This window comes from Chenopodium quinoa, unplaced genomic scaffold (assembly GCF_001683475.1).
Source record: "Chenopodium quinoa cultivar QQ74 unplaced genomic scaffold, ASM168347v1, whole genome shotgun sequence".
Classification (NCBI taxonomy): Eukaryota; Viridiplantae; Streptophyta; class Magnoliopsida; order Caryophyllales; family Amaranthaceae; genus Chenopodium; species Chenopodium quinoa.
This window is the reverse complement of record NW_018742204.1, coordinates 23,249,732-23,272,672: the sequence shown is the minus strand read 5'-3', so window position 1 is coordinate 23,272,672 and position 22,941 is coordinate 23,249,732. Positions and strand designations below refer to the sequence as shown.

The following is a 22,941-nucleotide window of genomic DNA, read 5'->3' as shown; positions in this document are numbered from 1 at the left end:
TGCAACTTACTACCTATGGAGGTTACCTCATATGAAATTTATCATGTCAGGGATTAAGGTAAATGTCACCGCATAAAAAGTAGCATAAATTTACATTGACGAACGATCACATATAATAAAAAAAGTATTAACTTTTACAATAAAAAAAAAAAAAAAAAAAAAAAAAAAAAAAAAAAAAAAACTTAAATATCCAATTGTATAAAACCCAAAACAAAATCATAAAACATAAAAATCAAAGCAACAAGATCAATTAGCCACAAAAAAACATCTACAACCAAAAAGGGTCCCATGAATGAAAACACTACACTATAAAACACATGAAATAAAAAAGGCTTAGCAAGATTTTTCCATAAACTTATCTTCATAACTACCACTCCCATTTGCTCATTCAATTTCCTCCACCCAATACATAATCCACTCCTCCATCACCCACTTCACTACTAATAAAACTACTCAAATTTTCACATTTTCCTTTCATTTCTTCTTCTTCTTCCTCCTATTCCCATTTTCCTCCGCCATGGCTGCCGCCGTCACCGCCGCCGTATCTTTCCCTTCCACCACCAAATCATCCTCTCTCTCCTCCAGAACTTCCTCCATCATTTCCCCTGACAAAATCTGCTACAAAAAGGTAAATTTTCACTTTTTACTATTTGGATATTTCAAATTTCTCATTTTTTTTACTGGGTAGTGTGAATTTTTGCGATTTTGTAATGTTTGTTTTGATGATTTATATGGGTGTTTTGCAGGTTCCTCTGTATTACAGGAATGTATCTGTAACAGGGAAAGTGGGACCCATTAGGGCCCAGATCACATCTGACGTGGAGGCACCACCTCCACCTCCTGCTAAGGTTGAGAAGCATTCAAAGAAAATGGAGGAAGGTATTGTAGTTAACAAGTACAAGCCTAAGAACCCTTACATTGGAAGATGTCTCCTTAACACTAAAATTACTGGGGATGATGCACCTGGAGAGACCTGGCATATGGTTTTTTCTCATGAGGGTAATTTTCTATATCTCTAAGTCTCTAACCATCAACATTTTGATCCTATGATAGACTTTTTCGAATACGATATTTAATATTACTCCGATTTTGTGTAATACTTGGTCTGACCGTCTGATACAAGAATTTGCGATATATTAGCTTGTTGTATGTTCACAAATCACATGTTTATGATGGTAATTTTCTAATATTGTTTTTACCAATAACATATTGATCACATGATAGGCACTTGTACATTATTTTAATAGTATTAATACTTGGTCTGACCGTCTAATGCAAAAATTTGCGATATATTCATAATTAATTAATTATATAATTATATATGTACCATACTACATAGTATATAGAGCAAGTTACGAGTAGTGTTTTTGAATGATTTATACTTCGTATGTAGTATTGTAGTGAAGTAAGTGAACCTTTATGATGCGCATATTTGTGTAATATGCTCATTATATTCATAATTATATAATGGTATACAATAAGGTAGTGTTTTTGAACTATTTGTAATGTAATGAACCTTAATGATGAACATTTTTTCAAGCATGCGAGTTGATATCACATGAACTTGTATGTTAAAAGATGGTATGTGAAATTCTATTGTTAAATATTAGGATAGTTTGTAAGATTTGTCACTCAATCATGTGGTCTTACAGAAGCTTTATGTGATCTTGATCTTCTTATTGGTAAATTGGTATTTTTTTCAACTCAAATTTTGAATTTGGTTGCATGTATTTGTAGGAGAGATCCCTTACAGAGAAGGGCAATCTGTTGGGGTCATTCCCGATGGTGAAGACAAGAATGGAAAGCCCCATAAGTTGAGGTTGTACTCGATTGCCAGCAGTGCTCTTGGTGACTTTGGTGATGCTAAAACTGTAAGGATCAAACCCTATTAGATTATATTGTTTTGTGCTGTCCGAATTTTCAGATATTCTAAGGAGTTGTGTGGTTGCATTAGCTGAATGCTGTTTATTTGAAAGTCGAGGACTTGTGAATGTACAATTATATGAATAGTAAGGGTGAGAATGTGATAGAGCTAAGAGAGTAAAGAATGCTTTGGTTTCTGTCAGGAATTCAGGATCAATAAAAGCATATCATACCATAATAATAATTTCAACTTCCTAATAGCCTATTATCATTATTTGTATGTTAGTCTTGTTTGACATTATATCTATCTTTCCCATGGGGTAAATTTTTGTTTCTCTGTGCTTTTAGGTTTCGTTGTGTGTAAAACGACTTATCTACACCAATGATGCTGGAGAAACTGTCAAGGGAGTCTGCTCGAACTTCTTGTGTAAGGATGCCAAATCCTCATACTTTCCAAATTTGTTTTATCACTTGTGCAGTACAATCTAGTGGTATAGTCATTGCTCGAAGGGATCCTACATTTCTTGTTTGTGGTGTATATGTGGGCCATGTGGCGCCTTTCTATGAGCCGTAGAGTGAGTTTTTCAAATGAAACCAATGGGAATAGGTGACTTTAAAAGGGATGTATCACGTATATGGTGACTTTGATGAGAGTGGGATGACTTAGGTGGTCTTACTGAATTACTCTGTTAGCCTATTTTATATGAACTACAAGTGTTAGCTTCTGCTGATTGTTTGATCGATACCATATGCCATTGACCTTTGACCTTGTACTTCACAACTCAAAATTCTTGTACTCTATGTAGGTGACTTGAAGCCTGGTGCTGAAGTGAAGTTAACAGGGCCAGTTGGAAAGGAGATGTTGATGCCCAAAGACCCCAATGCCACAATTATCATGGTATGCCCTATTCCTGAGCTTGTCACGTTGTCTTCCACGTGTATGTGCTACTATCTATCATGGTTTTCCCCATCACTACTCAAGCCTAATGAACATTGCCTCCATTTTTGTAGCTTGGAACTGGAACTGGAATTGCTCCTTTCCGTTCATTCTTGTGGAAGATGTTCTTCGAAAAGCACGATGATTACAAGGTAAGTTGAATATGCTTGTGTTACTGTCTTCTAGAAACTGTTGCTAGACATGGGAAACATGCAGGGCTGACAATCAGATGATTTCTTTTTGCTTATCTTGGAATTTTGTTAAAATTATTCTTTCGAACTTTCTTCCATGGGAGCATTTATACATCTTCACATGACTTTCTAGTGGCAATCCTGCACTCAGAATTGTAAAATTTACAAGTTGTGTGTAATTGATAAATCTATTGCAATTTCAAAATCAGATTGGTTTTTTTTGGTACTCTTACTGATATATGCTCAGTGTGCTAGTTGATGACTGACTTAAAATTTCTGATTATAGTTTAACGGCTTGGCTTGGCTCTTCTTGGGTGTACCCACAAGCAGTTCTCTGCTCTACAAAGAGGTGAGTTAAATCTACATCATCTAGCCTAAAAATTTGGCAGTAAAAACTGTGTTTCAAATGATTAATCTTCTAGACCAACATTTCTAACAAATGCACTGAAAAATGCTCACAGGAATTTGAGAAGATGAAGGAGAAGGCTCCAGACAACTTCAGACTAGATTTCGCTGTCAGCAGAGAACAGACAAATGACAAGGGGAGAAGATGTACATTCAAACCCGTATGGCAGAATATGCCAACGAACTGTGGGAAATGTTGAAGAAAGATAACACTTACGTCTACATGTGTGGGCTTAAGGGAATGGAAAAGGGAATCGATGACATTATGGTTTCATTAGCTGCTGCCGAAGGTAAGCTGAAAGGAAATATAGAATCCAAAGTTCTTCTAAACTCTAACACGGACTACACGGTGAGTTGGTGGCTTATTTACTCTTTTCTTTCTTCTTTTCCAGGCATTGATTGGCTTGAATACAAGAGGACATTGAAGAAGGCAGAACAATGGAATGTGGAAGTCTACTGATAACTCTTGTACAAACATCTCTTATTCCTTTTTGTGAAGCAGCTATATTTATTACCTATTTTTCACTGCACCTTGTAGATAGGTCAGTTTTTTTTTTTTTCCTTATATTGTATTGACGATAAGCCATTGCATTTTAGCGCCATAGCATAAAGCTCTTGTCAGAAGACTAGTATTCAGCTAATATAATGAAAATCATTGTCGACACTTGTACACGGAGGAAATTATGAGAATGAACTTATGCTATAATGTATAATCTGATTATATGTTTTGTGGCATGGCATATATATGAGGTTATATTAGGCAATTTGTCGGGTTTTACTGTGTTCTCAGGCCCTTGTAAAATAGTTAGCTTGCAGGTTGATGAGCGTTGTTATGCCATTGGTTGCAATTCAAATCTGTGTTGCAGATTACTGATACTAGGAACCAGCAGGCAAGCTTGGAGTATAGTTTTGATAAGGCAGAATTGGAATTCTTTTTTCTCCCTTTACCTCTCCAAATCAATCATAGAAAGACTTTTATGGGTGGTAAAAATGTTCTTACCTCGTTAACTTCAAGGAGCATTTCGAATCTTCAGAGGCTATTGTTCAGGAGCATTTCGAATCTTCAAAGTTCTTCATTCGCGACAAGAACGATAACTTTTACTATAGTGACTTTTAACCTCGATAACACTAAAGCTTTTATAGTTTGATTGCTCCAAAGTCTGAAGGACAACTTTCTTAGGAGTGACTACGGCTTAAATAACATGCAAAATAAAGGCGACAATCTCATAGTTATGAAACTCAATTGAAAAATATATGATCACATTGTTATGAATTTGCGTTTTATTCTCAACAAGTGTGATAGTTGGAGCATTCAACACATATACCATAAGACAAATCAAAAAGGTGATTGGATAGCTAATATTGGTCACTTTCTTCCTACGTTTCAAAAAAAAAAAAAAAAAAAAAAAAAAAACCTTCATAGACTCATCACAACCGAGTACCACCAAATGCTAAACAATTTAAATCATTTCTCATCTCATCAACTCGCAATTTGAACTTGATCTTGAACTTTCAAATTCAACAACATACCTTGCACATAGTGCAACACATACTAATCATGATCCACCCATGATTTGCAATAATTCCTAAAACCATGAGTGTTAAGAGCATCATTATTGGTGAACAAAAAAAAATGGTTCATGGGTCATTATCACCATTTCTCTCTCATCCACATCAACCCAACAAACCATTTACAATATTCACTCTTAACAATGAACACTAAACAATGGTTCATCATCAATACTCCCTACCCCACCTTATTTTATTTTTGTAAATATAATCTATTTAATTCATAATTATAATTTATTAACTCGATGTCAATGTAATTAATTGACGTATTTAATTTTTTAATCGTGATTACTAATTAAGAAATTATCGCGTTTTTTTATTAGCTTTTTTAAAAACTAATTCTTGTGATCAATATTTTTAAACAACAACGCAGCTAATTTTAATTAACATAATTAAAAAAAAAAAGAGGTATAAATCGTGATTACAGTACTACAACTATAATCAAGTACATTTTTTTTTTTAAAAAAAAAAAGAACTACTACACATCGTTTTGTAAGATGTCCTTAGGGATAACCATTTGTTGTAAACCTAATTGCGTAAGTTCTCGTTGTTACCAAATTTATTCCATATATGTGCAACCAAGTCGTTTTTTAGCTGCAAATGAGTCTGTTGATCCTCAATCTCTGTTCTACGAGTCAAGTATAAGCCGATATCCACAATACGATCAGTACGATACTCGGTAGTGTCCTCATTAGCGTTGCCTCCAGCATTCATAAACTCATTGGTATTAACGTTATTTTGATACGTCTCTCGTTCATCTTCAATGATCATATTATGTATTATGATGCAAGCGAGCATGATATTGTGGAGTATGTCGGTATCCCACGCCAAAGACGGCTATTTAATAATGGCAAAACGAGCTTGAAGGACCCCAAATGCGCGTTCAACGTCTTTCCTTGCAGCTTCCTGTGTTTGGCGAATAAACGATCCTTACGAGCTTGTGGACTCGTAATGGATTTCACAAAAGTAGCTCATCTAGGGTAGATTCCATCAATAAGATAATACCCATTCGTATAATGATGACCATTGGCTACGAAGTTCACAGCAGGCGTTCGACCCTCTAAGACGTCTTCGAACACAGGGGATCGATGAAGCACATTAATATCGTTGCAGCTACCTGGCATCCCAAAGAACGAATGCCATATCCATAGATCTCTGTCCGCAACTGCCTCCAGTACGAGAGTTGCAACTCCTGCTCTTCCTTGATACTGCCTCTTCCATGCGTGTGGACAGTTCTTCCACTCCCAGTGCATACAATCAATGCTGCCTATCATGCCAGGAAATCCACGTTCTTCCCCAATACGTAGCAATCTTTCCATATCTGCGATGTTTGGACGGCGTAGGTACTAATCACCGAACTGGTTGATGACACCTTCTGTAAACTTTTGGAGTGCCAATCGTGAAGTAGCCTCACTTATACGGACATACTCATCACATGCGTCTGAAGCACACCCGTAAGCTAGTTGTCTAACGGCCGCAGTGCATTTTTGAAGTGGAGACAACCCAAGACGACCTGCCGCATCTCGCCTTTGTTGAAACCAAGGGTCATGTTGGGTCACTGCGTTGAGAAGGCGCTCAAACACATGTTTACGCATTCGAAACCGGCGCCGGAACAAGGAACTTGGATAAACTGGGACTTCCGCGAAATAGTCATTGTATAACCGTGCATGACCTTCTTCGCGTCCCCTATCCTTTCGGGGCTCAGTAGATTTGCGTCGGCGTTGCTGAGTGGCAGCTTGAATAATTGGTGGAATGTACTCATGCATTACATGTTGTATCATAAGACACACTTCATTACGTTGTTGAACTCTAAGCTCCCTTCCCTCATCATCCGAGTTAGATGAAGATGAAGAGGAATCGGTTGAGCTTAAGTTGAAACTGTTTGAATTCATTTTCTACGTAAGAAATGTAAGATAGAGTGAGGTTTTCTAATAATAACTGCAAACGATTTATGTGTTTGTGTGTAAAATAAATGAAAGAATGGTGTTTATTTATAGTGAACTAATTTGTAATTCTTCTTCAGAAATAACTGAATATAAAGAGACAAAGATCACATGGGCTATGACAAACACTGGATTAGAACCACACAGAAATTGAATGGAGAAGAAGGGTTTCACATGGGCTAACAAAGGGGAAATTAAGATACTGACACAATTATATATAAAGAGACAAATTGATATAATTGAATAAAGAGACAAAGATCACATGGGCTATGAAAATGGGATAGTGGAAAAGATCCATTTTACTGATTAATTGATAAAGTACAAATAATTGGAAATGCGTACAAGAGGTTGAACTGGAATTGAAAACTTATCACTACTGAAAATGAATATTACAATGCCTAAGCATCATTAGTGAAACTTTTAATTTTGTTCTAAAGTATTACTATCATTTTGTCTTCCCACTGTTCTCGGTTTACTTTCTGTTCTAGACGAGCTAGTTGCTCCCAGTGGATCCTATGTTGTTCTAGCTCAATTTTCCGTTGTTTCCTTGCCTCCTTGCGCTCCTGTATTTCAAGCCTCTTCATTTCTGCTTCGTTTGACACATTCATCGAATCCCCAAATAGCTGCAATCGGGTGTTGAATGTTTCTAATTCCTTAAATGCTTCACTTGATGGAGCTTTACCCTTCAACCTCGACTTAGCCTTTTTAATTCCTTCAGCACAAGCTACTCTCTCATCACCGACACCCACGCTGGTCGGTGTGGTAGGTGAGGAATTGTCACCCTCATCCCGTGTCCTCTTCCCACTACTTCCGCTCCCTACAGACTCATCCGTCAGTGGAGTTGAATGTGGACGTCCCACCGAAGGCTTGAATGTTTGTTGGTCCAACAAAGACCGGAATTTGTCAAACTTCCTAATTTGGATCCATTCCTCGTAGAAGGTGAATCGTCCGAACGAGTTCTCATGGATTTTGTGGGCCTCTTGGATAACATCATCTTCGTTATAGCCACTTCCCTTTCGCTTCCGGGCCTTATCATAGCTTCCGCACCACTTTAACATGGCTTCAGAGATTCGCATCCACCTTCCCTTCAAAATACTAATAGTTCGTAGGGATATTTCAACTGGATTCGATTCCCTGGCAGCATCGTATGCGTCCAAGACTCTATTCCAAAATTGACCCTTCTTTTGATTTGTGCCGATAATTATGTTGGTGCTGGTGTTCATGTAGGCGGATATAAGAGTCGTAGTTTCTGGTCGCGACCAACTTCTATTGTTTGAACAACCAACACGAAATTCCGGAGTTGATTGGAGTGGTTGCTGTAACATTTGAGTGAAGTTTTGATGGGGGGAAGGAGTTTCATTTCCCTCACCATCATCCTCGCAATCTTCATTTGCCTCATCTTCTTCAGATAAGACATTGCTCGATTCCCAAATATTGGGATTCGGTTTTTGTGACGGAAAATATCCAGATGCAGCACCATATTCACCGTAACCCATTGGTATCATGGATGGATGTGGGAAATTTGAACTGCTTTGAGAAAAATTAAAATTTTGAGGGAAATTTGGTGGATTATATGGGCAACTTGACTGGGGTATTTGAGGATACACTCCAGAAAAATTATGGGGAATATTTGTGGGTGTTTGTGAAAAATTTGGGTGAATTGGAGGAAAATTGGCTTGATTCGGGATCATATTTTGACCCAATTTTTTTTTCTGCTTTCTATTTGTTTTGGGGTTGGTATTAGCATCCATAATTATAATTTATATTTGGAAAAAATAAAAATTTAATATTAATAATAATAATAACGATAATAATAATAATATTATTATTAAAAATAATAACGATAATAAAAAAAAATAGTAACGATAATAATAATATTAATGATAATAATTAAAAATAATATTAACAATAATAATATTAATATTGGTATAAATAATAATAATATTGGTAATTATAGAGAGGATTTTTGAAGAGAAAAATATAGTAGAAAGAAATGGATTTTCAAAGTTGAATAAAGTATATCAATATGGGTGTCTATTTATAGAGGGGAAAAAAATAGAGCCGTTGGTAATTTTTTTTTTTTGATTTGTATTTTGTAAATTATATCCGTTGTATTATTACAACGGATTTATTTAAAACAATGAACACGTGTCAAGCAGCGGCTGGGTCAAGTGGCGCGCTCCCAGCCGCTACTTTCTATTTTTTTTTCTGCCCGTTAATAAGCAAAACGACGTCGTTTTGTATGAATATCAGTGGAAAATTTTGGTGGGGCCCACAGCGAATTATTTCGTCCAGCTACTCGCTCCTGCAATCGAACGCATGACCACTCATCATGAACAATTATAGAGTTTGCCATTAAGCCACCACCTTATTTGTTCACTCATTGTGAACTATTAAAATGTTCACCATTAACGCTGCTCTGAGGACAAGATTGCACTTATGGTAGGATGATAGATTCATGAAGCTAAACTCATCCTAGTCATCCCTTACTATTGCAAAAGAAAAAAAAAAGTCATAAAAAAACAAATAAATCGTCAAACTTAAGCTTAAAGAATTCCAATAGACGATTCTATGGGCCCAGTCTTTGACCCTACATTACCCCACATTAAAAAAAATAAAACCCAACTTTCAGAATTTTCTAGAAAAAATAACCAAACTCCACTAGGGTTTTAGTCTCTATATAAACTGAAATCAACCCCGATCAATTCTCTCTCATCGCACTCAGAAAAATCTCGTAATTCTAGGGTTAGGGTTTTCTTCCTCTCTTCAACAATGGCGCAAGAAAATCGATCTCGAGGTGTTGTACGATGGTTCAGCGATAGCAAGGGTTATGGCTTCATTACACCTGAGGATGAAGGTGAAGAGCTTTTCGTTCATCATTCTTCGATCAAATCTGAAGGTTATCGTACTTTAACTGAAGGTGCAACAGTCGAATTCACCTTCGCTGTTGGCTCTGATGACAAGCCGAAAGCCGTCGATGTTACTGGACCTGACGGTGCTTCTATTGTTCCTCCTTCCTCCGGTGGTCGCCGATCAAACGGCGGCGGAGGCGGCGGTGGTGGTGGAGGTGGTTTTAATGGCGGTTGGCAGAGGAACAGCAATTCTGATGGTGGAAGGTGTTACAATTGTGATCGACCTGGTCATCTTGCTCGTGATTGTCAACAGAATTCCGGTGGTGGATACGGTGGTGGTTACGGTGGTGGCAGCGTTGGTGGCGGCGGTGGAGCTGGGAATTGCTACAATTGTGGACGACCCGGGCATTTCGCCCGAGAATGCCGAGGCGGAGGCGGCAGTGGAGGAGGAAGAGGAGGAGGTGGTGGTGGTGGTGGTGGTGATGGGGCGTGTTTCAATTGTGGCGCTTTCGGACACATGGCTCGGGATTGTCGTCAGGAGAGTGGCAGGTCTGGTGGGAGATCGGGTGGCGGCGGCGGAGGCAATTGCTATAGTTGTGGGAAACCAGGGCATATTGCTAGGGAATGCACTAACGTGGCTTAGAGAAACGTACAGTGTTATCTCTTCTCTTGATTTAGTCTCTAGTTTCGTATAAAAAAAAAAATACTTATATCTACTATCATAATTTTTTTGTTTTGTTTTGGTATGCTAGTATTGTTTTCCCCCTGTTTTTCGGTTGGTTATACATAGGATAACTTGAGTGGGAAAATGTTGATATCCTAATTACTGGAGTTTTCGATGACATTGATGTTTTCCGGTTTGTTTGCGGATGGTATACATGATCTTTTGGTTACTTCATTGTGTTGTTTTTATGGTTGGTTTACAGTATGTTTAATCATGAATTCATGATTCAAATTTTTCGATGTGCTCTATAATCGATTATCTTGGTGTTAGGGTTTTGAAATTCTTTTCAATTGCATTTTTGAACGTTGTATTATGGAATTGGGTATGCAAATTGGCATTGTACTCCGTATTATCTTTGGATTATGGAGTTGGATTTGTGCTATAATAAGATTTGCTGAAAGTTTGCGTAGAATTGAATCAATATCAGAAGTTGATATCTCAGTAACCATGGAATTGACGAATTTGTTAAGATTAGATTGGGATTGTCAGGGACAGGACAATGATAATGGGGCTTTGTACAATCTTTTCAAGCCCTTGATAAAAAGTTATAGAAATACTTGATTACTAATTGAAATTTTGTGAAATTGGATTGTAATATATTTTGAAGATCTTTAATCGAGATTTAGGAAGCTGGGAAGGTTATATAATCGATTTGCTGAATCCAAGAGTTTATGTTTGGTTAATTTAAATTATGTAGTCTAGCTAAACAACAAAAGTGATTTGTGCTGAGATAGCCAAGTGATATAAATACATCGTGGATTGTTCCTAAGATGATTCAATGATAATTGAACTGGAGACCTATAACCAGTTTATTCTAAGAATCTTAACCAAATGCTGCAACCAGTGATGTAGGAAATTCTGCTTTCTATGGAGAGCAAATAGTAATGTCTTGTTCTGAATGCAGTCAGATTAAGTCTAAATTATGTCTAGTTTTGCTGAACTATTTCTTTGGCTTTGGCCGATTTAGTCATGGAATGTCACCTCTTCCTCTTTTTTGGTCTTTTTTCATTGATCAGTTGGTGAAGGTTTATTTTTTATCTAGTTCGGTATCTATTATTTAATTTTTCCAAGCACTTGATGCCATCTTTCTGTTTGATGCTAGTAGACATCAGTATTGTTGGTGTTCTGAGCTTGTCTTCTTTTTAATCGGAGGACATAGATGCATCATGCATGATTGGGGAGTTTTTTTTTGGACATAGATTGTTGATCATTTTTTTTTAGTTATGTTAAGAATTGAAAGTCATCATTGCTGGAAATAAAAAAAAATAAAAAGGATTAAATTGTCTGTTGGCATGCCCTAAAGGCCTATATAGTATATACAGACTACGGTCTGCCACTCATTTAGTGTTTCTGCATTCTGCTTCTCAATCTATGTATTTGTAGACTCTGTCACTCTGGTAGCATCTTGGGAGTTAATTCATTTAGGAGAGCTAATTAGGTGTGCTTATGTTTAATGGGGCCTTCTTTTCTTCCCATAGTCTCTGTGATTTGTTTCAAGTTCTTATAGCCTGTGCGCCGAGTAGCCCTGTTCTATTTCAGGTTTTGTTCATCTTGTTAATTACTGTTCTGGCTTTGCTTTGGGGATAGAAGTGTCTGCTGTATCAAAGGAGTTAGTACTTGGTCTGCTGGATGTTGGAAATGTATTTAACTTTTGGCTGTCTTCTATTGCAATCCTCTATATTTTTGGAGTCATAACGAGCATTGTTAATCGAATTGCTGCAGTTGGATGGTGAAAGACTTGAGTCTGATATAATTTCTTGTCTTGATTTCATCCGTACCCTTGGAAGGAACTAGGAATCATAGCCCTTTAGACAGGTTTTGATTAGCAGATGTCGGTTGATGATTGATTATTTGTTCGCCTTCTGAATCATTGAATTACTACCAATGGCTGATCTTTGAAGTAATTGTTGCTTTCTATTGCCGTAAGTCCACTTGCTCCGAGGTGTATTCAAAGCTCTCCTTTTATCTTAGGTTCCCTTTCCAGATTTTTCTATTTGATGCCAATTTAAGATTTTGGAGGTTTATCTAGTGGTTTATTTTGATTTCTTATTCTAGTTTTTTCCTAATAGGTAGTTCATTGTGCTGTTTTTAGTCTGCCTGATTTCTGATTTCCGGAGTGTAGGAACAGAGCATCCTGCTGTTTTCAGAAAACAAACAATTTTTTTGAGGTTTAAAGCACTAATACACGGTATATGCTATCACTTTTACTAATTTGATTTAATTTGTTTAACCATTGAGTTTATTACTCAAAACATGGTTGACTTTATCAATGTTCATATTCATATCTATTTGACTTTTAACTATTCAAATTTTAATCTAGAATAAAACTAATTCAATTCTTTCAGATGATACAGGAGAATAAAATCATTACATATAGAGGTTAAATTAATAAAGTATGCAAAGATGATTCCATAATTTGTCATTAAATTTGTTGCTTTAGACTTTAGTTGCCTCCTAACAACATTAGAAAAAGTGACCATCATGAAATTAGGGGAAAAGTATTGGCGCATGGCCCTATATATTTCACTTGCAAGTTGTAAATAAGATGATATTTTTGTAAATAATGGGTACATGAGAAAAAACGGTGATGAAAAATATGGTGGCAAAAAGTACCACTATATGCATTGTACATAAAAATACTATTCAGATAATTTATATTTTAATGGTACATTATACATGGATAGTAGAACAAAAAATGTACCACTGTACCATTAAAAGAGAGAAAATATACCACCAAATCTCAAACTACCCTCCTATATGCATGCAAAACACATAAGCCCTATGCGTAATGTTGAAAATCGTGCAATGATTTTTTCATGATTGTTGAATAAGATTAGTTTTGAAAATACAGAGTAACACTTCTTAATACCTTCTTGAGGTACTAAAGCTCCTACTCCCTCCGTATTTTAATAAGTATTACAATTTGACCGACATAAAGTTTTAGACAATTTAATTGACTTTAATAAAATAAGAGGTAAGTAGGGTAGTTGAAGTATTAAAAATTGTAAAAGAAAGATTTTGGGGTTAATAGTTTATTACACCCAGGTTGATCTTGGTGGTTTTTTTAGGTGTTTATCTCATTTGCCACGTAGGATCAGATTATAGTTTATGATTTTATGAAAAGTGGGACCCATTAGTCGTTACTTCACGACGTTTGCTTTAACTTTGACGGTGTGAAAACATTGCTTATCTTTTCCTTTCGTTTGTTTTCCCCCTTCTTCATCTCTTTCTCCCCCCCCCCCCCCGTGTTGAGTTCTTTTCCTTTTTTCTCGAGTTCATCCCCTTTGTAGTACCCCAATTGCGATTTCTATGCGATTACATTTACCTCAATTGCGATTTCTATGTGATTACACTTACCTCAATTGCGATTTCTATGCAATTACGAACTACACGCCCCAATGTACAGATCAAATTCCACATATCTCGACGATTCTGCGATTCATAACAGTAAATGCGACTTTGAATTCCAGCAACTCGATGAACAACAAAAGAACCAAAGAGAACGAAGGCAAACTTAGCACCTAAACCACCGTTCGTTTCTGTCTTCTCCTTTTCTCGATTTTAGGGTTTCGATAAACATAAAGTCGTTAGGCAAAGTCCGGGCTTCCGTTAGTCCTTTTTTTTAACTGTCAAGTTAAGTAAGTACTATAAAGCCCCTTCACTTAAGTTTTTTGTGACAATTTACCCTCGTGAGAACACAATTTTTGTTTCTCACCGAGATGAACTTGTAATTACCAATAGTTTATTGAAAAATAATGAATGCGAGAAGAAGTATATGTAATAATAGAAAGTAGTTGTGAGTTTGAGTGGGGAGCATGAGAGAAGAGAGATATAATATTTAAAGTAGTTTTTTGCTAAAAAAAGAAGAAACGTAACACTTATTAAAACACTGAGAGAGTAATTGCAAATACAACATTTGGATTTTTTTTTTTTGAAGAAACAATACGGAGTATTTCAAAAATGAAACTACTTGATTTAGAGTTTGCAAAATTAAGATTTTTAAGGTAATATTCATTGACAAGACCCAAATTTAATTAAAAAGAAGCATCAAATTTTAATTTGAAATGGATGAAAAACGTTTTATCATTAGAAAGTAAAAATTTAATCCTCCTCTCTATTGAGAAATTTTTATACCACTGGCTTCAAGAGTTCAAGATGTAACAAAAAGTTCATTTAATCATCAAATAAAAATCAAAAATTAACATTGAATTAGTTGAATATCCATTCAGTCGTGCACCAATAAGAATACAGAATTTATTTGGCTATTTGCCACAAAAAAATTTAACCTGTCCAGTTTTAGTTTTTTTTTTTTTTTTTTTTTTTTTTTTTTTTTTTTTTTTTTTTTTTTTTTAAAAAAGGGTACTCCACTACTCCGTAACTTCTCCTGTGAATAAAAGCATTTTCAATGCACTTTTCGCCCATTTCCAGTTCGTAGAATTCTCTCTACAAATCTACGGAGTAATAATTAGGGTTATCGATCTACTATCTTCTACTCAAATCCAATATTATTCAGGTATTCATTTTGTTTTAATTTTCGTTGTTCATCTTCTGTAAATTCAAATCTTAGCTATATTCTTCAATTTAATCAACGAATTGCCTTTTTTTTTTTTTTTTTTTTTTTGAGAATTTGAGAATTTGTTCGTTGCTTACAATTGGCGATGAAATTACGATTCTGACGAACTTGATTAATTACCGTATTTATCAATTTATGGATATGATTAGCTTTTACAATTTAAAACTTTGATTTGTAATAATTCGTTTTGGCAATGCTTGGTTTATTATGAAATGTATTGTTTTAGTTTCATCATTAAATCATTAACTGGAAAAAATCATGCAATTTTTGTTGATTTTTGATTATTATGTATGTAAATGTGATGTTCAAATTTTTAGTTGTGTAACAACAGTTTTGGTTTGATGTTGGAGTCTAGGGTTTGATGCTTTGTTAAGCTGGTGAATTTGTGATTCAAAGCTATGGCTTGGTTCCGAGCTGGATCTTCTGTAGCAAAGCTTGCTGTTAGGAGGGCTGTAGCTCAGGGGCGTTCTTACGTGTCTAGAGCGCGATCTACTGAATTGCAAAGCCGCTATTTTGTTAATTCACAGTCCCGTTTTTTCCATGGCACGGTTTCAAAACCAAATGCAGCTCCTGTTCCGCGTGCTGTGCCCCTTTCGCGGCTTACTGATAGTTTCCTTGATGGGACCAGTAGTATTTACCTAGAGGAGTTACAAAGAGCTTGGGAAGCTGATCCTAGCAGTGTTGATGAGTCTTGGGATAATTTCTTTAGGAACTTTGTTGGCCAAGCCGCTTCTTCACCAGGGATTTCGGGGCAGACTATTCAGGAAAGTATGCGTTTGCTATTGCTTGTGAGGGCTTACCAAGTTAATGGTCACTTTAAGGCCAAGTTGGACCCGTTGGATCTGGAGCAAAGACCGATTCCTGATGATTTGAATCTGGATGTTCATGGATTCAGTGAAGCTGACCTAGATCGTGAATTCTTCCTTGGAGTATGGAGGATGGCCGGGTTTTTGTCTGAGAATCGTCCTGTTCAGACTCTTAGAAATATTCTTAACCGTCTTGAGCAGGCATATTGTGGAAGCATTGGTTATGAGTATATGCATATAGCTGATCGTGAGAAGTGTAACTGGTTAAGAGACAGAATTGAGACCCCTACACCAATGGAATATAACAAGGAGAGGCGTCAAGTGATGCTGGATAGGCTTATATGGAGCACTCAGTTTGAGAGTTTCTTAGCAACTAAATGGACTACAGCTAAAAGGTTTGGTCTTGAAGGTTGTGAAACTCTTATTCCTGGTATGAAGGAGATGTTTGATAGATCAGCGGATCTTGGGGTTGAGAATATTGTCATTGGAATGTCTCACAGGGGTAGGTTAAATGTGTTGGGTAATGTTGTAAGAAAACCACTGCGACAGATATTTAGTGAGTTTAGTGGTGGCATAAAACCTACAGATGAGGTTGGGCTTTACACAGGAACGGGAGATGTCAAGTACCATTTAGGAACTTCTTATGATAGGCCTACTAGGGGTGGTAAGCGGATCCATCTCTCATTGGTTGCCAATCCAAGTCACTTAGAAGCTGTGGATCCAGTTGTGGTTGGGAAAACAAGGGCTAAACAATATTATTCAAATGACACTGACAGGACAAAAAATATGGCTGTTTTAATCCATGGTGATGGCAGTTTTGCTGGACAAGGTGTAGTCTATGAGACACTCCATCTTAGTGCTCTTCCAAATTATACCACTGGTGGTACTATCCACATTGTGGTAAACAATCAAGTTGCTTTTACAACTGATCCAACGGCAGGAAGATCATCACAATACTGTACTGATGTTGCAAAAGCTCTGAATGCTCCTATTTTTCATGTAAATGGGGATGATTTGGAGGCCGTGGTTCATGTTTGTGAGCTTGCTGCAGAGTGGCGTCAAACCTTCCATTCAGATGTTGTGGTCGACATAGTTTGCTATCGTAGATTTGGTCACAATGAGATTGATGAGCCATCTTTCACGCAACCAAAAATGTATAAGGTAAGTCTGTTAAAAAACTTGTTTGTTTTCTGGTTGTATATTTCTTGGTGTTAACTATATTAGCTTGCATTCATTTTTTGTATGAAACTGCTGTACTTGAGAGTTGAGACTACCAGAGATAGACGATCAAATACCTAACTGTTGCATTGGAAGAGGATTAGTGGAAGAAGGGAAAGAATCACAGAAGGCTGTCCTCTTACCTTTGGTTATTTTTTGACAGGTCATCCGAAGTCACCCTTCTGCTCTTGAAATGTACAAGAAGAAGGTTTTGGATGCTGGGGAAATGTCAAAGGAAGTTATTGATCAGATCCAAAAGAAGGTTATAACTATCCTCAATGAGGAATTTGATGCCAGCAAGGATCATGTGGCTAAAAAGAGGGAGTGGCTTTCTGCTTATTGGCTAGGTTTCAAGTCACCCGAGCAACTCTCTAGAATCCGTAACACTGGGTACTTATTCTTTTATGGACTTTCTAAACATAAATTTTTAGGTGTCTATGTGGCACTTGTGCTTAACTACTGTTTGAATTGTCATTCTGAATCATGTTTTTTTTTTTTTTTTTTTTTTTTTTTTTTCTCCAGGGTTCAACCAGAGATCTTGAAAAATGTTGGCAAGGCAATCACCACACTTCCCGAAACATTTAAGCCACACAAAGCAGTGAAAAGGATTTATGAGCAACGTGCTCAGATGATTGAAACTGGGGAGGGCATTGATTGGGCAGTTGGAGAAGCACTAGCCTTTGCTACTCTGCTAGTTGAAGGAAATCATGTACGATTGAGCGGTCAAGATGTTGAGAGGGGTACATTTAGCCATAGGCATTCTGTACTCCATGATCAAGAAACTGGAGAAAAATACTGCCCATTGGACCATGTCAATATCAACCAAAATGACGAAATGTTTACTGTTAGTAACAGGTGAGCTCTTTACAAGTCTGGCTTTGCACCCAATACTTAATGCAAACTATTTCTATTTTGGATTGAACTTGTGACAGCTTTCCTTTTGTTTTTGAGCACGCAAATATTTAACTTACCTTCTGCCAAACTTAATTCAGTTTGCCTCTGAAGTCTAGAGGGTACATTTTAGGATGGAATCTTAAGGATTAAACCATGGCATCTTACAGTTCTGGGTTCTGGAAAATTAAACAGTCAGTAAACATATTTGAAAAGTTTTTCAGAAATTTATTTATCTTCACGAGAGATAAGATCTAATGGTTTGCAAATTCATGCAAAACTGGGTTATACTATGGGCGATTTTAAATTTTCATTTACCCGTCTTTTCTATGAGGAGCCTTAGTTGTCTTTAATTGCCTTTTCTAACTTTGCATCTTGTGGCATGTTGTTCTCCCGTCAACCTTAGTTCAAATTTCTTAGCCAATATAGCCAATTTTTATTTTCTTTCCAACCTAAGAGTTATAGAACCTGTAGTTTTATAGTCATCAATTGATGGGTTAAGATAGGTTTATAGGATCACAGTAGCAAACTAGAGAAAGAACAAGATCCTTGGAGAAAGCAAGTTTTTATGTGAAGAACCAGAGGTGCTGTTTGTACTGTTAATAAATACTGTTTTAACATAATGACCTGACTGTTCTCATTTATATAAACCATTCTGTAATACTGTTATTTTCTGTTGTAATCCCCCCCCCCTGTTGTCATGGCCCTTATATCCGGGCCTTGGTGGAAGATATAGGAATTGAGCCACATGTGTTCAAAGTCGTTTGGACGACCAAATTGAATTGATTATGACATCCAACAAATTATTCTCATATCAGTTGGACTTAATTGAAGAAATTAAAATTTTACGAATATACCTTACATGACTTTTCTTCCATAGGTCATAGCTCATAGGAAAATCCCGTATTTGGGAAGAGAAAAGTCAGGAAACAAAGGAAGATACTGTACCTTGTAGTAGGGACATGAATTTTTATACTATTAACGAAATTTTGGGGTTGAATATTGATGTCTCAAGTTTGGTGAAACTTCTAAGATCTGGAATTTTAGAAGTGAGGATGATTCTACAGAAACAAAAACTTAGAGATATGGAGAGGAAAAGTTATAAAGGGAGAACAAAAGAAGAATAAAGGATTAATGTTCTACACCCTGACCATTGAACCAAACTTCATTATCAGTTTTGCATATTATTTTTAAGAATTTTGTGGGTTCAGTTGAACCCACCCTTTATAGGTTTTAAGTCGTTCGGAAGACTTGTCAGTTACTTAATCCTATTCTAATATTTTGATTTTTGTTCTTGGTGCAGCTCCCTTTCAGAGTTTGGTGTTCTTGGTTTTGAATTAGGATATTCCATGGAAAATCCCAATTCGTTGGTTCTCTGGGAAGCTCAGTTTGGCGACTTTTCTAATGGGGCACAAGTAATTTTTGATCAGTTCTTGAGCAGTGGGGAAGCAAAGTGGTTGCGGCAAACTGGTCTTGTTGTGCTACTTCCTCATGGATATGATGGTCAAGGACCTGAGCATTCAAGTGCACGATTGGAACGTTTCCTACAGGTATTACTCTCTACTTAAAGAAGCTTTATGTGGACCTCATGAACTGCTTTTGCCATATATATGAACTTAGAGGTATATATTTTTTTTTGAAGATCCTCAACACTGTATCACAGAGTGATGGAAGAATTTGTCATTTTATTTCATTGTTATTGGCATGAGTGGGGAGTTAGGTTTTAGGGCGATGTTTCAAGTGGTTCATTCACTGTGCTATGAATCATGGGTAGAGTTTTGAGTAAGGGCACCATTCAATTTGCTGACAAAAAATGGCTTGATTTTGTCGACTAGTAGACTTTGTCCTTATAATTGAATATGGGTTCTGGTAAACATATTCCAGATTTAAGAAACTTCGATCTAATTGCAAGTAAAAGCATAATTTGGAGCTAAATGTTGTGCATGTGGTTGAGCTGAGCCTGAACCCAACCTATCTTGCTCCAAAGCTTTGTGATCTGAACTGCATATCTTGCTTTTGTCCAAGACTGATCTAAGCATGTCAAAAAACTATCCTTTATCTGTTTGATATACTACATTGTTGTTCATGTATGAATAGGTCCTTTGAGTCAGAATGGTCATTGCATAACCATCTCCTTGGAAGGGTATTTATGGGTCATCCCTCAATTTTCATTTTACTCTATTTCACCAGGGGGTGGTAGGTTTGGAGATATATTTGCTTTGTTTCATGTAATGGCACTTGATTGCTTGGAAGATTTTAGCTCTGTGATTTGAGCTTTTGGCAAGTCAGCTGAGCCTGACTGAGTGTGCTTAAATTTTTTCTTTTCAGATGAGTGATGACAACCCCTATGTCATACCTGAGATGGAACCCACACAACGGAAGCAAATCCAGGAATGCAATTGGCAAGTTGTCAATGTCACAACCCCTGCTAATTACTTCCATGTTTTGCGTCGTCAGGTGAGTGCATTTTAGCAGCTCCTGTAATCTGAAATGTTGTGAAATAGATCTTTTGTAGTTCCGTTTGCTCATATTATTTTCTTGTTATTCAGATACACAGGGAGTTCCGCAAACCTCTGATTGTCATGTCACCCAAGAATTTACTTCGTCACAAAGATTGCAAATCAAATCTTTCTGAATTCGATGATGTTCAGGGTCATCCTGGTTTTGATAAACAAGGAACCAGATTCAAGCGTCTCATTAAGGACCAGAATATGCACTCGGATCGTGAGGAGGGCATTAGGCGTTTGGTTCTATGCTCTGGGAAAGTAAGTGTTTTTCACTTTGGTCAACAATATAGCATCATATATTTTGGTTTTGCTTCAGCAAGCAGGATTTAGGATCTTTGTTAGTGCAATTTTTGCCAGATATGTGGACAACAATATTGGTTGACGTAAAAGAAATTAGGAGTAGTTTAATATGTTTGCTCTCTTTGTTCATTGTGTCATGGGCCAGTGTTTGACCTGAAGACGTGTTAGTTTGTGCAACACTGGCATGTGTTCTAAAGTTTATCAATTATGTTGGTGTTCTGGTACAGTCACTGTTCCTCACTCTGAAAATTTGTAGGTATACTACGAGCTTGACGAACGCAGGAAGAAAGAAAATAACAGCGATGTTGCCATCTGTAGAGTGGAGCAGCTTTGCCCTTTCCCATATGACCTTGTCCAGCGAGAGTTGATTCGGTATCCAAGTAAGTTTCAAAATTGGTTTGGTTACATGCATTATACTCAGGTTACTCTGGTATATTTTATTTGTTAATGTTTTGTAAACGTCCATATATCATCGAAAGCTTGGTTGTATATATCTTGATGACTCAAACTTGCCATCACAATGGCTTGATGAGGGGTTTGTTGGTGTAACTTTGTTTTGGAGCATTGGACATGTCTAGTTTCAGGCATTTAAGCGTTCCACATTCTAATTCATGCTGCATTTACTTTGTGGACAAGATCCTGCTGCATGTAACAAGATTTTGGTTGCATCAGAGTTTTAACTTACAATATTTACTGCAGATGCTGAGGTTGTGTGGTGTCAGGAAGAACCAATGAACATGGGCGCTTACAGCTACATTGCACCTCGTTTATGTACTGCAATGAAATCTGTAAATAGAGGAACTGCTGATGACATTAAGTATGTTGGGCGCCTTCCATCTGCTGCAACTGCTACTGGTTTTATCTCAGTTCATAGCAAAGAACAGACCGAGCTCGTGCAGAAGGCATTGCAACCAGAGCCAATCCCATTCCCATGAGCCTCTGCTTGATTTTTTATATGATGGACCAAATTTGAGAAAAGAGAGAGCATATTTGGTCTCTCCAAATGTTTTGTGCAGTAAAATAATTCGAAAACCCATTGGTTATTGTTATTTGTTATGATTTTCTCAGAGAGAAATTTCATATCAAATACATATAAAACATGGACCTTCTGGCTTTCTTGGTAGCAATTGTTCTTCGGAGAAAGCTGGTGGTGTCTAAAACCTATTCTTGATTTGATGAATTTTGATCCTTTTTACTACGTATTTCAAGAAATGTACAAGGCCAATACGGAGTACTAATATTTTATAATAGGAAAATTTGTTAGTCTTTTGGCCATGTATACAATTTTTTTGTAAAACGCGTTGCCCCTTAATTGGTAGGGATAACCAAATAAGAGCTATGTTTGCAGTAACTATTTATTATAAAAGAGGGGGTATTTTTCTTGTTATGAAACGGAGGTAATTTTTAAAATTTATATGAACAATAGTACTCTTAAAATTTTTCGATGAGTAAAAGTACCTTTAATATTTTTCTACTTTAATTCAACCTTTTTTTGTAAGGATTAATCGAACAAAGGGAGTAACACATAATAATAATGTCGTACGTACCCTACTACTCCCATATCATCTCATAGCTATTGGAAAATCTAATTTATGACACGGCAAAAAACCATTACTTAACCCTTTAAGGAATTAAAGTTACCAATTTCCAAAATTAGAATAACATTACCACCTGTAAAACAATTTCAAATACGTAGATTTTACATTAAAATAAAGTAAAATGTTACACTCAAGGATATTGTTGAGAAAACGGCTTAACTTTCGTATTGATCATAAACACATATATATACACAATACATAAGGAAACTTAGTTAGCCTAAAACTCCTAACCCGATAAACATAACATAAATACAATATTAACATAAATACACCAAAACCAACTCTAATACTCCCCCTCAAGTTGGAGCATATAGATCACGAATGCCCAACTTGCGTAAGAGAAAACCAAACTGTTGACGACCAAGAGCCTTGGTGAGAATATCTGCCAACTGATGACCTGTCGAAACATATGAAGTAGAAATATTATCGTTTATCAACTCATCACGAACAAAATGACAATCTACCTCTATATGTTTCGTACGTTCATGAAACACCGGATTCTTAGCAATATGCAAAGCCGACTGATTATCACAAAACAACTTCATAGGCTTTGAATGCTTAACA

At 36.6% G+C, this 22,941-nt stretch overlaps 4 protein-coding genes and 1 pseudogene across 4 annotated transcripts; 3 read left to right on the top strand and 2 right to left on the bottom strand.

The window, feature by feature from the left end:
- The first annotated feature begins 342 nt into the window (after positions 1-342).
- On the top strand, positions 343-4,160 carry LOC110724708 (ferredoxin--NADP reductase, chloroplastic-like). The gene is given in 10 exon segments (XM_021904162.1): positions 343-628; positions 747-999; positions 1,738-1,871; positions 2,212-2,290; positions 2,670-2,761; positions 2,875-2,952; positions 3,278-3,340; positions 3,453-3,528; positions 3,531-3,686; positions 3,789-4,160. Coding segments are annotated over 10 exon segments (1,110 nt in total). The 5' UTR covers positions 343-517; the 3' UTR covers positions 3,857-4,160.
- A 1,275-nt stretch (positions 4,161-5,435) lies between these two features.
- Positions 5,436-7,273, bottom strand: LOC110698856 (annotated as a pseudogene).
- A 66-nt stretch (positions 7,274-7,339) lies between these two features.
- On the bottom strand, positions 7,340-8,404 carry LOC110690467 (glutathione S-transferase T3-like). Its single transcript, XM_021867345.1, has one exon. The coding sequence runs from the start codon at positions 8,402-8,404 to the stop codon at positions 7,340-7,342; it is 1,065 nt and encodes a 354-aa protein (XP_021723037.1).
- An 812-nt stretch (positions 8,405-9,216) lies between these two features.
- LOC110724701 (glycine-rich protein 2-like) lies at positions 9,217-10,735 on the top strand. Its single transcript, XM_021904151.1, has one exon. The coding sequence runs from the start codon at positions 9,681-9,683 to the stop codon at positions 10,401-10,403; it is 723 nt and encodes a 240-aa protein (XP_021759843.1). The 5' UTR covers positions 9,217-9,680; the 3' UTR covers positions 10,404-10,735.
- A 4,109-nt stretch (positions 10,736-14,844) lies between these two features.
- LOC110724691 (2-oxoglutarate dehydrogenase, mitochondrial-like) lies at positions 14,845-22,189 on the top strand. Its single transcript, XM_021904140.1, has 9 exons — positions 14,845-14,997; positions 15,413-17,024; positions 17,245-17,471; positions 17,604-17,936; positions 19,276-19,522; positions 20,301-20,429; positions 20,522-20,737; positions 21,036-21,159; positions 21,479-22,189. Exons 2-9 carry the CDS (start codon positions 15,456-15,458, stop codon positions 21,712-21,714), a joined length of 3,081 nt encoding a protein of 1,026 aa, XP_021759832.1. The 5' UTR covers positions 14,845-14,997; positions 15,413-15,455; the 3' UTR covers positions 21,715-22,189.
- The last annotated feature ends 752 nt before the right edge of the window (positions 22,190-22,941 follow it).